The 18,489-nt window shown below is 35.4% G+C and overlaps 2 protein-coding genes across 2 annotated transcripts in view; both read right to left on the bottom strand.

Moving 5' to 3' along the window:
• The window catches only part of LOC5578974 (protein GDAP2 homolog), a gene marked incomplete in the record, with an annotated part of 352,509 nt that overhangs the window by 329,960 nt on the left and 4,060 nt on the right, over positions 1 to 18,489 (bottom strand).
• LOC110675776 lies at positions 1,719 to 4,926 on the bottom strand. The gene is made up of 4 exons (XM_021841531.1): positions 4,711 to 4,926; positions 4,349 to 4,572; positions 3,636 to 4,283; positions 1,719 to 3,028 (listed from the first exon to the last, which is right to left on the bottom strand). The coding sequence occupies exons 1-4, from the start codon at positions 4,808 to 4,810 to the stop codon at positions 2,057 to 2,059; spliced, it is 1,944 nt and encodes a 647-aa protein (XP_021697223.1). The 5' UTR covers positions 4,811 to 4,926; the 3' UTR covers positions 1,719 to 2,056.

Below are 18,489 nucleotides of genomic sequence, written 5' to 3'. Positions count from 1 at the left end.
TTCACAGCCGCTTTTCCAATAGTGGATTAACAGTTTTCCATGGAAATATTTCATGGCTAACTGTTTTCCTATGATGCCGAGACGAAACTTGTAGTTTTCCTGAAGAAATATTAATTTATTAGATATCCACGTACATAATCTCACTGGATGGGAGTTCTATCCAGTCCAGTGAGCTGAAATTTTCACAGCCGCTTTTCCAATAGTGGATTGACAGTTTTCCATGGAAATATTTCATGGCTAACTGTTTTCCTATGATGCCGAGACAAAACTTGAAAGTTTCCTGAAGAAATATTAATTTATTAGAAATCCACGTACATAATCTCACTGGATGGGAGTTCTATCCAGTCCAGTGAGCTGAAATTTTCACAGCCGCTTTTCCAATAGTGGATTAACAGTTTTCCATGGAAATATTTCATGGCTAACTGTTTTCCTATGATGCCGAGACGAAACTTGTAGTTTTCCTGAAGAAATATTAATTTATTAGAAATCTACGTACATAATCTCACTGGATGGGAGTTCTATCCAGTCCAGTGAGCTGAAATTTTCACAGCCACTTTTCCAATAGTGGATTAACAGTTTTCCATGGAAATATTTCATGGCTAACTGTTTTCCTATGATGCCGAGACGAAACTTGCAGTTTTCCTGAAGAAATATTAATTTATTAGAAATCCACGTACATAATCTCACTGGATGGGAGTTCTATCCAGTCCAGTGAGCTGAAATTTTCACAGCCGCTTTTCCAATAGTGGATTAACAGTTTTCCATGGAAATATTTCATGGCTAACTGTTTTCCTATGATGCCGAGACGAAACTTGTAGTTTTCCTGAAGAAATATTAATTTATTAGAAATCCACGTACATAATCTCACTGGATGGGAGTTCTATCCAGTCCAGTGAGCTGAAATTTTCACAGCCGCTTTTCCAATAGTGGATTAACAGTTTTCCAGGGAAATATTTCATGGCTAACTGTTTTCCTATGATGCCGAGACGAAACTTGTAGTTTTCCTGAAGAAATATTAATTTATTAGAAATCCACGTACATAATCTCACTGGATGGGAGTTCTATCCAGTCCAGTGAGCTGAAATTTTCACAGCCGCTTTTCCAATAGTGGATTAACAGTTTTCCAGGGAAATATTTCATGGCTAACTGTTTTCCTATGATGCCGAGACGAAACTTGTAGTTTTCCTGAAGAAATATTAATTTATTAGAAATCCACGTACATAATCTCACTGGATGGGAGTTCTATCCAGTCCAGTGAGCTGAAATTTTCACAGCCGCTTTTCCAATAGTGGATTAACAGTTTTCCATGGAAATATTTCATGGCTAACTGTTTTCCTATGATGCCGAGACGAAACTTGTAGTTTTCCTGAAGAAATATTAATTTATTAGATATCCACGTACATAATCTCACTGGATGGGAGTTCTATCCAGTCCAGTGAGCTGAAATTTTCACAGCCGCTTTTCCAATAGTGGATTAACAGTTTTCCATGGAAATATTTCATGGCTAACTGTTTTCCTATGATGCCGAGACGAAACTTGTAGTTTTCCTGAAGAAATATTAATTTATTAGAAATCCACGTACTTAATCACACCGATCTAGTGAGTAGAAATTTTCACAGTCGCTTTTCCGATTAGATTAACAGTTTTTCGTGGCAAATTGTTTTTCATAACAATTTTTGTATTTTCCTGTGTATTCAGGCAATTCCCCCCCCCCCGTTTTATTTTCATTTGTCGTATATTTTCATATTTTTGTATATGTTTTTTGGAAACATGCCTTACATAGTCTTGAAAAAATATATCGTTCTCTTCTCTTCTTTTACATTATTTTTTTTTTGAATTTCCATTGTTATATAATTTCATTACTCCATGTGTTATTTCATTTATATTTACAGGGGTTTTTATTAATCGTTTCAATGATTCTCTCCACACTCTATGTGGTTATGAAAGATGTTTTCGGGAAGAAAATTTTGTTAAATTATTATTATCAAATTAAAACGTTTGTTCACATTTATTTATTTTCATCAATTTACAAATAGTTAACACATTTGCCAAGGTTTTAACAAACTTTACATTGTTTTGTCCCATCTGAGCATGTTGCGCAGACCTTCATGGGACATGTTTTGCATATTAGATCAAAATCGTTTTTTGCAATCATCCATGCTCCACAAAGTGTGCAGCATGGATGGTTGAAATAACACTGCAGATAATTTTTTTTGTAGTTTTCGTGTCGCCAGGTTTTCGGATCTATCTGCAAATCATTACATCCCTTGTTCTGAATAATCTCTTTTGAAAATTCCACGCAATAAATTCCACAGCTGGAATTGTCCTTTTGCTGGCTACAAGGCATATCTTCTACCAACCATTTGGTGGCCCAGCGCTGATCATCACCAGTTATCTTTGCAATATTTTTAATTATTGAAAAAAAATCACTGGCTTTAGCAGATTTTTCATTTTGCTGAGAGTCCCAGCAGAAAAAATCTTGCGTTCTGAAGTTAACCATTATTAAAAAGTAATGGCTTCCATCACAAAATGGAACGAGAATTTTAGGGTGACCGACCATTCTGCGGTATTCTGCTGCTGCCAGGTCATTATTTTTGTTGTTTTTAGAAAATAATACAGCAGCAGAATACGGCTCCAGCAAGTAGATTTCCTCAGATCGTCCTGCCGCTTCGATTTCTGCTGCTATGAGCCATTCCACTGCCGAATCTACAATCCACCCTTCGATTACTGTCCTTAGGTCGGCAAGGTCGAGGCTAATTGTTCGGTTCTGGAAATTCTTTTTCCCAAAGTAAAGCCTTTTTCCGGGATGCATAATACTTATTCGTTCGAATATCTTATTGAATCCGGAATTTGGTGGTATTTTTAGGCTGGGCAGATCTTTGAACCGTTGAGCAAACAGTCGCTTCCCAGAAATATTTGAAAATTTCTGCTTGATGGTTCTTACAGAAGTAGGTGTTCTGCCCCATTCGGCTTTGATTTCTCCAAGCTCCGAAAGCGTTATATCTTCCGATTTGTTTGTTTTTGGTTCCTGTAAGAATGTTAAGTGTAAGTTATTCAGTTATTCAATTTTATTTGGGCTGTTGAATTATACAGTACTGGACTGAATGAAGTACACATCAACTGTTTCTTCTTAGCAACTGATCAAGTATGGCGGCTTTTCGACTTCTATAGTTCTTATTGACATAAAATTTTCACCGCTGCTTTGAAGTAACTTGAAATTCACTCATCTATAAATTCACAGCTTCTCACAAAACGGATTTTTCAGTTCACACAAATCTCTAATTACGGCCAAAGGCAAAATTTTGAATTAGCTATTAACTACTATTTACTTGCATATATGCGCAATATATCGTTATGTTAAATCTATCAATTTGATAAGACAAATATGTTTATGGAATATCATTTTCATGTAAAATTTATTGTTTTCAAATTGTTTATAATTTTACTTATAATTATTTTTCGCAAAATTTTAAATTTGTGATAATTAAAAAATGTGCGTTTAATTTATGCATTGGAAATTTTCAGCTTAGTAAAATTCAGGTTGATTCTGAGCTGCGGGTACAATTTTAAGTCAACCACACCGGCCTTCAAATTTGTCAGTCCAGTATTGTATAAACATAAATATTGTTACTTACTTTGACATCTGTTCTTTTGCGTTTATATGTGCCTTTTCGTGCATTCAGCCTGCATTTCGGTATTTTTTCCCGATAGCGCACAACATTCGCTCTAGTTTGAGATTTCATGTACGCTATTAATCTTTCGGCAGCAATGGGCAGCTTTCCCAATTCGGCTATTCTGGTTCTTAAATCTTCCTTGGTTGTTCCCCAGTGGCTCTCCATGTTGCCCGTTGAACATCTGAAGTTCTCTTCATAATGAGGTTTTGTGTCTGATTTCCTGATGTGCAGTATAGACGTCCACATAGGTGCCAATGCCACATAATGCTGCATAATGTATTCAATGAAAAGAGTTTCCTTGGAGCTGCATCTGTGGTTATAAGTTTTCAATTTCTCCTTGTAAATAACCAAGCAATCCTTGTACCATTTTGAGTTCTGATAAATAGTGTCGGAGTCGATTTCATCGTTGTATTGCTTCATGTCAGTTTCATCAGTTTCAACTGTTTGCCAAAACGAGTCATTGTGATGCAACGAATATAATAAACGTTCTTTATCACTGTCATTCTGGGATAAATAATAATGGCAAAATTGCTCAAAAATTTTTTTGAACGTAGGATAACTGCGGCAGTGCACCATTTCCACGAAAAATATTTTTGCAATTCGTTTGTCCTATAATGAATTAGAAATATGAATAAACATGTTCTGATAATTAACCCCGCAGAACTGAAGCATACCTTTGCGTCATCCAACATTGAATTCAAATCCTTCAGAAAATTCTTGCTGAGGTGTACTATGCAAAGAAAACAGTACACAAAGTTTCTGTCCATGTACTCGAAAAGGTCGTTGATTTGCTCCGTAGCATAACGATAAACAATGTTGAGGTATTGTACCACATCTAACCCATTGTTTAATTCCACAATGCTCTTTATTTGTGCCCAGCACTTATCCGTTACAATTCCTAGAATGTTGATTTTGAATTTTAATAAGGAATTGCATTTTAACACAAATAAAAATAATTCTAATTCATAGCTTTTTAGACGTTAAACAAATAGAGAAAAGAAAGAAACAGAATGAAAAATTATTCTAAAAAACAAACCTTCAAAAGGGGGCCAGTAGCTAAACTCGTCAACGAATTTGTCTTTAAGTTCTTTGTAAAAGACGCTGATATTTCTGCTGGAGTGATCATTCGTAATCATATCCGCAAATGATATTACGGTTTTAGATGATGTATCTCCAGGAATACCAACTGCTTTGACGATGGCATAGTTGTTTATTCTCTTGTCACAATTTAGGTTTTTAATTTGAGCGCACATCCCCCCGACGCATCGGTTTCTACTAGAAACCTCGGTGGTTTGTTTCGGCTGGAATCTTTATCATACCGCAACCTTTCTTGATGTAAAATTTTCAGTTGATCACAGCTGATAAGAGTGACACGAAATGGCCCAACAGAAAATGATTGGAAATACCTAGAAGATAGTTGAAAATAAGCATTATGCACTTGGCAAATATAGACTTTTAACATAGGACTTTTGATTTCCAATTTGGAGTAAGGTATCGTTGGGCATGTTGGTAAAGGAAATCATCAATTAAATCCTAAAGATTTTTAATCCATATCATATCCTAAAATTTAATTGTGCACAAAACTTTAGGAAAAATATAATGATAGTTTTTGAAAAACGTCCTCTTATTTTCACTTGTCAATGTTGTAGGTAAGAAGATATATGGTAGTTATTAATAATAAATTGAACAACTAGGGTAGGTGTACCAGTTATGGCCATAGTGGTTCCCTATTTCGCCATACGTGATATCTTGAACGCCTTCACTTAAAAAAAAAATCTGTTGTGTTTTAGCAGTAAAATAAAGGATAAATCTCGATGTTAAAACATTCAAAAAGATTAAAAATGTAAAAGTTATACAAATTTTGCATATGGTCAAATAGGGAACCACTATTGCCATAACTGGTACACTTTACCTAACAGTTAAATTTTCACTTAAAGTGGACCGCAGATAGACGAAACAGTTTTTAAAATTTAAAAATTCTGGAGTGGTCATAAGAACACTAAGCTGAGAAATAGGCTATGTTCCAGACGTAACGCAACGTCAGGAAAAAGAATAAGAAGAAAATCAATTTACATGTTTGCATAAGAGTTTTGTTTAACAACAACGTAATAAACATGTAAAAGTTGAACATTTTATTTATGACAATTATTCAGACACTGTAATATCGTAATGTTGAGATGCCTTTTTTTAGAAGTTGATTTCTATTAGCCTTAAACGCTTTGAATAATGTGTTTTGTTAATATTCAGCACGCTTTCAGTAATTTATTCTATGTTATACAACAATGATTGAATTTGCTTATCTGTCATAAAGGTCTGAGCAGTCTCAAAGGTTTACGCATGAGTTTGGAACATAATATGACATATTCACTAAAATATAGAGTTCTGTTTGATCCTTCGACCTTGACGCTTGCTCCTGCGGGGGCGGGCGATGAGGGCAGGCAAACATGCCGCGCGTCGGTCGAGTAGTGAGAGGAAAAAGCGCCACTGATCGTTAGTAGTGTTTGATCTATTGATTACGTCGCTTGCTCTTGCGTGGGTGAGTGATTAACACTTGTTCGGGGTACAATGCGATTATCGAATTATATCGCGATTCCAATTTGGCGTGATTATAGAATGGATCGCATCACCAACCACTGGTGACTCCCAGATCTTTACCTTATCCTAATAGCCTAGTATCCTTTCCATGACAACTGTGGAGATGCAGATGTATACTCGGTCTAACGGTTGTCTAACTAACATTCCTTCCCTTCCCCGATGACCGTAAGGACGTGGCCGGCGCCGTTATTGACTTTTAAAATTTGAGCTCTCGATTTGTGCACAGTGAATAAGCTAATTCCAAGCCCCATTCATTAATTTCCTGTGTAACTACGATTGTTCTGGTCAATCACGGAGTAGCAACTACAATTGTACGGGCATCCATACTCATGCTCAAAATGACATATTCACTAAAATATACAATTTAGGTAGGTATGGCATGACATGTAACCAAATTAGGGTACATATCGAACGTCGTTTTTTGTCCAACAGCAAGAATTCTAGCACTGATAGAATTAGTATAAATTGGAAACTGCAGCTTGCACAATTATATGACTTCTTGTCAAAAATTTCATTACAACTATAGTTAACGGAAAAGCATGAAAATTGTAGACTACGTACCTAAATTTCAAATGCAGAATTACATGTATATTTAAACAGAGGTGAGTGTTCTTTCCGGAATTCGTAAATTGATTTAATTTCCAGAACAGATTATTTAAAAGAATCATGTCTTCAATCCATCTATCTTATCTTCCATATTATATATAAATAAAAATGGAATGGTATTTGTATGCCACGAAACGGCTTAGGAACAAGTCAACGGATTTACCTGATTCTTTCATAATTGCATTCGTCAATGGTTCCGACGTGATAGTTAAAGGAAAAAGTTTAGCTTTAGTCTCTGAAATAGTTCGAAAAACGGGAGAAAACTAATGTGTCACTTTGTATGGAGTTTTCATAGCGTTTGATGCTGATTTTCAATTTAGAGCTATTTGAATAATTCAATATTTAACGTACAATTCGACAATATTCTCCATACAAAGTTATTTTTAAATATATTTATCCACTCTTCATATAAATTTTAAGCGAACTCGTTCGAATACAAACAAACTTTATGCTTTCAGCCAAATTTTATAGCATTTCTAATAAACAAACTTAAAAAAACCGGCTCAAAACAGTTACGTAATATGTGGATAGTCCCTTCTCAAACAATGAAAACATAAAATAACATGTTTAAATTACATATTTCATCAATTAGGCGAGAGAACTAGTTTTGCCCTTACTTCATTTTTCTCGACCTCTGCAGTCTTCCAATTAAATTATAATACAAGTAATAATATCTGACCATATTTAATATTACATTTTAATCAATAACAGATTTGTTCACACCTCTCATGACGACGCTTTCATTCTTATCAAGGTCTGTATGTAAAAATAAAAAGTCGTTTACTGATGTTGTTTTAAGAAACAAAGGACCAAGAGTGTTCCAAAAAATCTTTATAAATACACAAATATGACGCGTGAACAATGATTTATGGAAATAAGATGTTTCCACTGTAGTTCTTTTAATCATAACTTTTAGGAAATCTAAGTAAGATCAAAATGGGTTTATATGATTTCGTATTTGAACGCAATCTTATGGTGAACCGTTCGTGCCAAGTAAGCTCCTTACCATATTTGTTTTTTTTTTTGTTAGCTTAAGCTCCGCAGTTGATATTGTAGCAGTTATTATAATTTAAACTATATTTCTTAATTTTTATTGAGGCATTGAAAAAATAGCGCTCAAAGTTTGAAGTATGTCTTCTCATATAAATGTTCATAATTTTCAAGTACATTTCTGTGTGCCATATTCATAGAGCATCACCGCACAAATAACTCAGCTTGCTTCTATTGTTCAGCAAAAAATATAACTTTCACACAATTTACGTTTTGTCGTTGCTATAAAGGTTGAAAGGTTGATATAGAGACTGTTATGCCTTATTTTAATATAGTACTGCACCAACTTCATATTTTTCAAAATTTCCAAACAAGGTAAATTTTATACGCATTTATTGAAACATGTATGTTGTGGTGAAAAGGGTGTTGGTTCAAAAATACAAATGGGACTGTTATGCTTTTATGATCAGTATAGCTCTATAATCAAATAAACGTTGTATAATACATACCTGAAGTCGTTCGTGGGCTCTGCCAAGAATTTTGGCATTTGACTTTCACAGGTCCACATCAATGTTAATGAGTCGATGCGTGATTCGGAAAGCCTGCTTTCATTCAAAACCTCTGCTCGAATCTTTGCAATAGTGTTCTGAGAAAGTGGCCATTTATTCCTCGGCGTCACATAATGTCGATCTCCATAGTTAATCACCAAATAGTTTCCGTATGCTTTCGGCATTTGCGTTCGAATATCATTTTTTGCGCCATCTCGATTGTTCCCTCGGAGCTGCGGCACTTTATAGCTGTTCGGACAATGTTTAGTTGGATAATTCGTGGCAAAAACTTCAAATATTTTGGAATTATCATCAGGGTTGCAAGCTTTGTCGTTGACGCTATAAACTAGTTTAAACAAGTTACATGGGTTCTCATTTCCCCATGTACAGTAAGCAAGAATTTGGAGGGCATTTGATGCTAGCCAAAAATTCGTTTTTGTTGCTACATCCTGAAATTTATTACGTACATTTTAGTTAGTAGTTAATCTTTTTTCAACTCGTATCCGCTGAGCAAAACAAATAACACTCAAAAAGCTGTCCTTTTGTCAGTTATTGGCGGTTCGCATTATTGTAGTTTGCAGTATTTTGAATATCTTTCGTTTTTTATGAAAATCACCACCGATCTGGAGTTATTTAAGATTCCACCGACATTTACGTGACTTTTTAGTATAAATATAACTTCAAATCAACTTATTTTTATAGTTTCGGCTACCTTTTATTATGTGAGAACTAAAACAGTGAATAGTTTTGTGTAATACTTCTGTTCTTTCTTGGACCTCCGTGGAATTAATCCCAGGTAGGATAATTTTTTGTTTCTTTCTGATAGGCAAAATCGGATTTAATACTTCATCAATTCATAAGATTACCTTAAGCGTGCCCATTTGGAATCAATTCAAGAACGTCGGTCGTCCAACTATCTAAAAATAATCGACAATTTTGTAGTTCTATGTCTGGTTTGAGTTTGGTTTTTGCCAAATAATACGAATTTCATCAATGGCTTCTGAGGAATGATGATGAACACATAATAACCGTAGTCGAAACTTTGAAAACAATTTGAGTAGGGTTAGTTGGGTTAATGTTAACAGGAACGGAAGATTATACTAGGAACAACTCCGGACCGGTGGACATTTCCAAAAGTTGCAATGGTACTCTAAAAACAAAATAAGGTACAGCGGGGTAAGTGAACACAGAAAAATCATTTATTTCGTTATTTTGTTCAGCCAACGTGAATGATTTCAAATACTACGGATAAAGTATGAGAGAATTTGATACAATAAATAATTTTCATCATTACCATTTGTTGAAAAATTGCGTCAATTGGTCCACTTGCCCCACTATTGTGAGGTTAGGGGATCACAAAAAAAAAACCTAATCTATTCCCACAACAAATGTGAAGTATAAATGTATAACGGAATTTTTTTTTCTTGCTGTATGTGCTATGTTACATATATTTAATATTTAGAAATGAAGAATATCTTTATACATGAATAAAAAAGATGAAAAGTGTTCATACATTAGTTCTCTATAATTCGAACGATAAATACAATTGAAACTAGAATATCAAGTATTCTTGTTTCGAAAAAATCATTCAATTTATACGCATAAATAATTGTCTATTCTCAAAGATATTTCCGAAAGAATCTAGTAGTTTAAAAATGCTTTTCGCATGTACTTTTGTTGAACAAACTGTTTTTTTTACTAATGTTGGTACAATTGTTAACATTTTCTGAAAAATTGATATGGTCAAATAACGTGCGATTAAATGCTTACAACAGGAGAATTTTTATGTTTTCCTTTCCTTATTTTTAATTGTGTCAAGTTGACACCAGAAAGTCATATTGACAAATGTAAACCAGAAATGAAAGAAGAAAACTAACGGAAGACAACAGAAGACAAGAATAATTCCAATTCTCATAACCAATCTGCATATACATGAAAGTTTATCAATTGGAAAGTTCGGGGAAGTGCACCTTACTATGCATTTACTGAAATCGCTTTTTTCTTTGGGTTAAAATATTAACCATATAAAAATAACAGTATTCGATTTTACGCAAAGGTACAATATATGCTTGATTGGCAGAATATAATTTTGAAATATATTTTAGTTTTGCAGTTCACAAGTTCGATGGTGTAAAATGCACGTACAGTTGTGTTCAGAATAAAAGTAGTGAAAGCCGATTTTCATACAAAATGCTCAACTCAATATGCTCAAAATAATAGTAGTTTTTAAATTATTTAAATATCTGCTGTATTTTGAATTTTCGAATTTTTCTTCACTCATCATTTTAAACATTTCCACCTAGCTTTTTATGTATAAACAAGCCAATTTTTTACAAAATTGTTGCTGAACAAAAATTACCAAAAGAAAAACTACTATTATTTTCAGCGATTTCACCTGGTGCTTAACTTTTTAAGCCGGTAGTCTGAAAATATTCAAATTTTGTTATAATGAAATACAGCATATTTGTAGTTCTCTGTCAAAATTTCATGCCGATTGCTCATAGGGTAACAAAGTTACAGCATGCCAAAGTTGAGAATTTTGTATGAAAATCGGCTTTCACTACTATTATTCTGAACACAACTGTATGTTATCAATTCAACAGTAGTATTAGTATGAACGTTCAAAAACTAAGCAATTGTACACATCCTCCGCTGTACCTTATGTATACAATTTTGAACGAACCCAGAACGAAGACCATAAGTTAAAAATTATCAAATTGGGAATTTATTTTTTTATTTTAGTTGTGTTGATAAATGGATACGAGTTGAATGAACTATACATTGAAAAGCTCATTTGCTTAAAATCTATGATAGCATACCTTGCATGAACAATTGGATGTACGCATTTCCCGTGTGACAACACCACCATATCCTCCAGACAGCATGTATTTCCCTGTATTATCTACCGTTGAATATTTCCTCCATTCCTCCTGGCTAAATATCACAACGTATGGTTGCTTCTCGAAAGTATGTTCTGAAAATTTGTACAATCTTTTTCCGTTCCAGTTATTACGAGCAATACACACAGCGCAACGAGCAATCCTCATTGAAACATGATATGTCTTCAGGTTTATCGTTCATGTCTTCTTGATCACCATTTATTTGGGTTTTCATTTGCTTGTAATCAAGAAGAAGTCTGTCCACGTTTGTAATATTAACATATTTTTGTTTTTTTGACGGCACCTGAATCCCAGTTCAGCTCAGTGCAAACCTCTTCGTATTCCACCTGACTTAAGCCACTATGCTCAACGTGAGGATGAGCCGCGATGAATTTGGCAAAAATTTCCTTTTCTCTGTTAGATAAACGACGTGGCATCTTAAAGGAGTGATATTAAGATAAGGGAAACTATTTTTAGATTGTGTTTGTTTTTGTTACTGATATAAAATTCATGAAAGAAATATTGTTATTAAAATTAATACAACAAACCAAAATTAAATACAACAAACGGAAGGTTGTGATAAGAGGCAAATATTGAAAGTCATAAAAAAAAGATGTATTTTAATATTGAATATATAACAAAACACTGAAAACATGTTTGATATCTCAATATGTTACCTAATAGAAATTGAATAACAAATCAATAACACATTACAATATTGGTAGGTGTACCAGTATTCGCCAGTTTTTTTTATTAATCAGTCAATATACATCTGAAGATTGTCAATACGTTAAACCAAAGCTTTCAATCCATGTTCTGTAGGAAGACCTGTGTAAGAACTGGTCTCAAATTTTATTTTTGTGTTAAAAATTGGGGTGGCGTATACTGGATCACATGCACCAGTATTCCTCATGTTTTTGATTTCTGGAAAGTTGAAAATTTAGGAAAAACATGGCGAAAATTTGTGCAAAAAAGCAAAAATGGGTAAAATTTCAAGAAAAATGTTTTGTGTTTATGCTTTGGGTCGATGTTCCAATAGCCGCATAGCAAAGAACAAATATTCATATGAAATCGAAAAATAACGCTAGCGTCATTATTTTTAATCATCTGATAGCTTCTTAATTTTGTTGGAAAATATGAAACTACAATTGAAAAAGTACTAATGACTATCATTATCTAAGTCGTGTCCCATACCTTCTGATGACACCGTTATATTCTGAAATTGCTAGAAAAAGGATGATCGCATTAAGAAAATGTGCATATAAACACTTAGTATATTAGTAAATAAAAATCAGAAGTGGTGTCAATTTTTGCAGGAACAAAACCTTCAAAAAGCGTGTTTTTGCATTCACCTTTTCTCAATGATCAATGTTATACACAGGCATATATTATTAGAAGAGTATTAATATGCGTAATCCTGGCACGTTTAAGAATTCGCAGATTTTTGATTTGGTTCACTTTAATGTAATTTACGAACAGTTCTTACCTTTTCGGCGATAATAATTGACGATAATGAAAAAAATCGATTGTTTCACTTCTACACCAAACTTACACTCCTATTTATCCTAACTATCACTTTATTGAACAATTTAATCTATATCTACTATTTATATTTTTCTACCTGCTAATCTTATACAACTAATTTTTTTTCTCAGCTCCTTGAAATTCACTTATTGGATGTAAACGAAAATAATATGCAATTACTTAAAAATCAACAATTTAATCGAGCGAAAAAACGGTGTTCACCTTACGAGCAAGCCAAAACCAGATGAATGAAAAAAAAAAACCGTTGGTTTCATCAATGAACGTGTTTCATATTGAGAGAGAATTCGCTACATTAACCCGCACGCTTAAAAACATTACAACAAAATTATACTGTTCGTTTTCGTTTGTACGATAAAGATGTGTAACCTTCCCTTTTTTTTTGTGGGTTCTAAGACAGAAACTTATATTTTCTATGCGTAGGTCAAGCTAAGCATGTAATTGGGCTATGATCAATTTGCGAAAAACCCAATCATCGCGACACTTAAACGAACTATATATGTGTCATTACAGTTTAATTGCGATTTGTGTTAATGGACAAAAAACAAATGATTTATGTTCGATAATTTGTGTGACTTCAGCTATGCGTGTTTATGTTCCGGAGAAAAATAATTTACCGGGAGCATATGAACTTCACTAAGTTAAAATTCTTCATTTTACCCACACTCAGTGCTCACGGTCAAATCATATTACAGAGTTCTGAAAAACAGTTCAAATTTATAAAAAAAAACTATTTTGAAGCATGCCATTTGTTTATTTATTTAAATTTATCTACGCCAAAGTGATGAATTTGAAAAAAAACCATTCGTGTAACTAGGGATATGCAAATTGAAAAACCTAATGTTTTTAGCGTGCTGGTTTGCAAGAGAGTGTTTTGTTCTTTCTGAGAGAATCTTCAGAGAGAATTGGTGGGTGATTGCTAGTGAGCTGTGTACGGGCGACGATAGCTTCGCATGTTGGGTGGTTGGGCGGTTGGGTGAGCAGAACAAATCTTCAAAACAGATGGGGAGAGAAGGGTAACTCGTGGTAATACGCCCCTCTTCATTTTCACGGAATTGAGGCTTCTTTTACAAGACAATATGATCACATATTTTAAATATTCGCGAAAAAATTATGTTGCGCATACATGTATGCTCTTTGAGAGGTACAGTCGGGTCTCCTATTAAAGGCATTCCAATAACGTGCACTTCTACTACGTACACTCCTATAAGGAATCATTCAAATATTACGTAATGCAACAGGGGGAGGGAGGGGTCTTGCATGGTGTTACGGTCCATACAAAATATTAAAATTTTCTATACAAAAGCTGTTACGTGGGGGAGGAGGGTATGAAATTCGGCAAATTTTGTGTTACGTAATATTTGAATGAACCCTAAGACACACCAGAACGTTATAGAAAAACCCAGGGCTTATGGGATTTCATCACTTTGGGGGTGTCGTTGAATATCTCGTATGCCAAAAGAGATAGCACAGTTTTGTCTTCGGCGAAGTTTCAGTGCTAAGAATGATCTACCTTTAGGAGTTGAGGATCAAACTTTTAGTTGAGAATTTGGCCGGTAGGGGCGCTTTTTCTGATTTGCACTGTATGAACCATGAAGGGATAAGAATGCAAAATTTTGTAACATATGATATCTCTAGATCCTGATGTTTTGGAAGGTTGGTGTCTTCAGAAGAGTTGTTCAGTAGCTTAAGGGCTGACATGCGGTGTTCATTCTGATACGGAATTGCACCACCACGCGGCGCTAGTGGGCATGGGAATTTTTGTTTTTGCGCATAGCTCAGTTGTCTGACCACTAAGACCACTAAGCTGAAAATTTCAGCTCACTGGACTGGATAGAACTCCCATCCAGTAAGATTAAGTACGTGGATTTCTAATAAATTAATATCTCTTAAGGAAAACTACAAATTTCCGTCTCGGCATCATAGGAAAACAGTTAGTCATGAAATATTTCCATGGAAAACTGTTAATTCACTATTGGAAAAGCGGCTGTGAAAATTTCAGCTCACTGGACTGGATAGAACTCCCATCCAGTGAGATTATGTACGTGGATTTTCTGGTAAATTAATATTTATTCAGGAAACTTTCAAGTTTTGTCTCGGCATCATAGGAAAACAGTTAGCCATGAAATATTTCCATGGAAAACTGTTGATCCACTATTGGAAAAGCGGCTGTGAAAATTTCAGTTCAGCTGGATCAGATAGAACTTCCCATCCAGTGAGATTATGTACGTGGATTTCTGGTAAATTAATATTTATTCAGGAAACTTTCAAGTTTCGTCTCGGCATCATAGGAAAACAGTTAGCCATGAAATATTTCCATGGAAAACTGTTAATCAACTATCGGAAAAGCGGCTGTGAAAATTTCAGCTCACTGGATCGGATAGAACTCCCATCCAGTGAGATTATGTACGTGGATTTCTGGTAAATTAATATATATTCAGGGAAACTTTCAAGTTTCGTCTCGGCATCATAGGAAAACAGTTAGCCATGAAATATTTCCCTGGAAAAACTGTTAATCCACTATCGGAAAAGCGGCTGTAAAATTTCAGCTCACTGGACTGGATAGAACTCGCATCCAGTGAGATTATGTACGTGGATTTCTAATAAATTAATATTTCTTCAGGAAACTTTCAACTTTTGTCTCGGGCATCATAGGAAAACAGTTAGCCATGAAATATTCCATGGAAAACTGTTGATCCACTATTGGAAAAGCGGCTGTGAAAATTTCAGTTCACTGGATCAGATAGAACTCCCATCCAGTGAGATTATGTACGTGGATTTCTGGGTAAATTAATATTTATTCAGGAAACTTTCAAGTTTCGTCTCGGCATCATAGGAAAACAGTTAGCCATGAAATATTTCCCTGGAAAACTGTTAATCCACTATCGGAAAAGCGGCTGTAAAAATTTCAGCTCACTGGACTGGATAGAACTCCCATCCAGTGAGATTATGTACGTGGATTTCTAATAAATTAATATTTCTTCAGGAAACTTTCAAGTTTTGTCTCGGCATCATAGGAAAACAGTTAGCCATGAAATATTTCCATGGAAACTGTTGATCCACTATTGGAAAAGCGGCTGTGAAAATTTCAGTTCACTAGATCAGATAGAACTCCCATCCAGTGAGATTATGTACGTGGATTTCTGGTAAATTAATATTTATTCAGGAAACTTTCAAGTTTCGTCTCGGCATCATAGGGAAAACAGTTAGCCATGAAATATTTCCATGGAAAACTGTTGATCCACTATTGGAAAAGCGGCTGTGAAAATTTCAGCTCACTGGACTGGATAGAACTCCCATTCCAGTGAGATTATGTACGTGGATTTCTAATAAATTAATATTTCTTCAGGAAAACTACAAGTTTCGTCTCGGCATCATAGGAAAACAGTTAGCCATGAAATATTTTCCATGGAAAACTGTTAATCCACTATTGGAAAAGTGGCTGTGAAAATTTCAGCTCACTGGACTGGATAGAACTCCATCCAGTGAGATTATGTACGTGGATTTCTAATAAATTAATATTTCTTCAGGAAACTTTCAAGTTTTGTCTCGGCATCATAGGAAAACAGTTAGCCATGAAATATTTCCCTGGAAAACTGTTAATCCACTATTGGAAAAGCGGCTGTGAAAATTTCAGCTCACTGGACTGGATAGAACTCCCATCCAGTGAGATTATGTACGTGGATTTCTAATAAATTAATATTTCTTCAGGAAAACTACAAGTTTCGTCTCGGCATCATAGGAAAACAGTTAGCCATTGAAATATTTCCATGGAAAAACTGTTAATCCACTATTGGAAAGTGGCTGTGAAAATTTCAAGCTCACTGGACTGGATAGAACTCCCATCCAGTGAGATTATGTACGTGGATTTTCTAATAAATTAATATTTCTTCAGGAAAACTAGAAGTTTCGTCTCGGCATTCATAGGAAAACAGTTAGCCATGAAATATTTCCATGGAAAACTGTTAATCCACTATTGGAAACGGCTGTGAAAATTTCAGCTCACTGGACTGGATTCTTCCAAAACAAGCTGTATGCCCTGGCACCGGTGAGTGCAGAACAACAGTAGGCGAAGTAAATTGAATTCGAGGATTTATACAACGAAGTGTGAGCATTAGTGTGTCGATTATTGGAACGAGTGAAGGCCGGTTTGCTACTGACAAGAAAAGGAATCGCCTATCTCGATGCGTGGAAAATTTCTCCCAAGAAATGGTCAAGAAAGTCACTTTTTTCTTATTGCAGTACGCAGTTGAGAAGAAATGTCAATTCAAAGGGGGCTCTCTGTAGGAAATTTCTTGACCCTTTCAGTCAAAAATTCTTTTACTTTTCTTGAGCGAAACAGCATACTTAGCTTGAAGCAAGAAGCAAACCGTCCCGCTAATCAGGATGTTGATCCGGTACATGTTCCTGTCCAGCAAATACATCCCGTGCGAGCATCGCCTCTGCTGAATACCCCGTTGCCTACCTTTGATGGTGTGAAGTTTCTCAGTTGACAATTTCAATAATAATGAACCCGACCAAAGACACGGCCTACTATAAGATATACAAAACTACCACATCTCCTTTCCTTCAACAGAAAATGCAGGTTTTCGCAACATCAAATCAATAGCTCCATAGGCAAACATTTTGTGAACGCATCTAGCACGAATTTTTGTATATTTTTATCGGACGCAACGGATCAAATCCGTTGTTTTAGCTACGGCCTTTTGTAGCAGTTTTGATCTTTTAGTTAAAACTGGCAGACCAACCCTGCTGAATTTTTGTGTAATTAAGTTCAAACTTTTTGTTTGATTGCTCCCTTCTAAGGCGAGCATTTCAGTTTCCACTGGACTCAACGGATCGTGTCCGTTACTACGGCTGTGGCTCCCTTCTAAGGCGAGCATTTTATTCGTTTTCCGCCGGACCCGACAGTTCGAAACTGTCGCTGCGGCAGCTCCCTTCTAAGGCGAGCATTTCAATATTGACCGGACTTAACGGATCGCATCCGTCCCGGTTGCTCCCTTCTAAGGCGAGCATTCTGATTCATTACCGCCGGACCCGACAGTTCGTAACTGCCGCTACGGCTGCTCCCTTCTAAGGCGAGCCATTTTACTTCTTAAGTTCCTTTTGAGGTGAAATTTCTTTGCAACAGCCTGACCCGACGGATCGAATCCGCCGCTGAGGCAACTTCCCTTCTAAGGTGAAGTTTTTATTATAGAACTTACTTACACACATAGCTATTTTTCCAACTAAACTAAACCTGAGGCATCAGGTATCGCAAAATAATTGAATTTTCGTAGGAATAGCAATTACGAACATCAGTTGAACTTCTTGAGAAAGCAGCTTTTTTCTTCATATATTGATTTCTTCCTAAGTAATCCGAGTTTGATGGCCATCGCAGGAAACTCCGGGTTCACTCGTCGCCAATGTGAAGTTTCTCAGTTGACAATTTCAATAATAATGAACCCGACCAAAGACACGGCCTACTATAAGATATACAAAACTACCACAGATGGCAAAGCCGAAAACTGGTTCAGGTTTAAGGCAATCTTCACCGACGTTATCAACAGATACCCTGGAGAGTCGGACGCAACAAAACTTTACCACCTTGACAAGTGTCTGATCGGCGATGCTGCTGGCGTGATCGACCAGCAGACGATCAACGATAGATCTCTT

This window comes from Aedes aegypti, chromosome 2, assembly GCF_002204515.2.
Source record: "Aedes aegypti strain LVP_AGWG chromosome 2, AaegL5.0 Primary Assembly, whole genome shotgun sequence".
NCBI lineage: Eukaryota > Metazoa > Arthropoda > Insecta > Diptera > Culicidae > Aedes > Aedes aegypti.
This window is presented reverse-complemented; position numbering and strand designations above follow the sequence as displayed.

What these genes read in the sequence shown, in the direction of transcription:
- LOC110675776 (XM_021841531.1), bottom strand. Translation starts at nt 4,810, where the DNA reads ATGATTACGAATGATCACTCCAGCAGAAATATCAGCGTCTTTTACAAA. An exon ending in CAATGTTGGATGACGCAAAG is followed by an intron (nt 4,284 to 4,348) that starts GTATGCTTCAGT and finishes AATTCATTATAG; the next exon opens with GACAAACGAATTGCAAAAAT. An exon ending in GCAAAAGAACAGATGTCAAA is followed by an intron (nt 3,029 to 3,635) that starts GTAAGTAACAAT and finishes ACATTCTTACAG; the next exon opens with GAACCAAAAACAAACAAATC.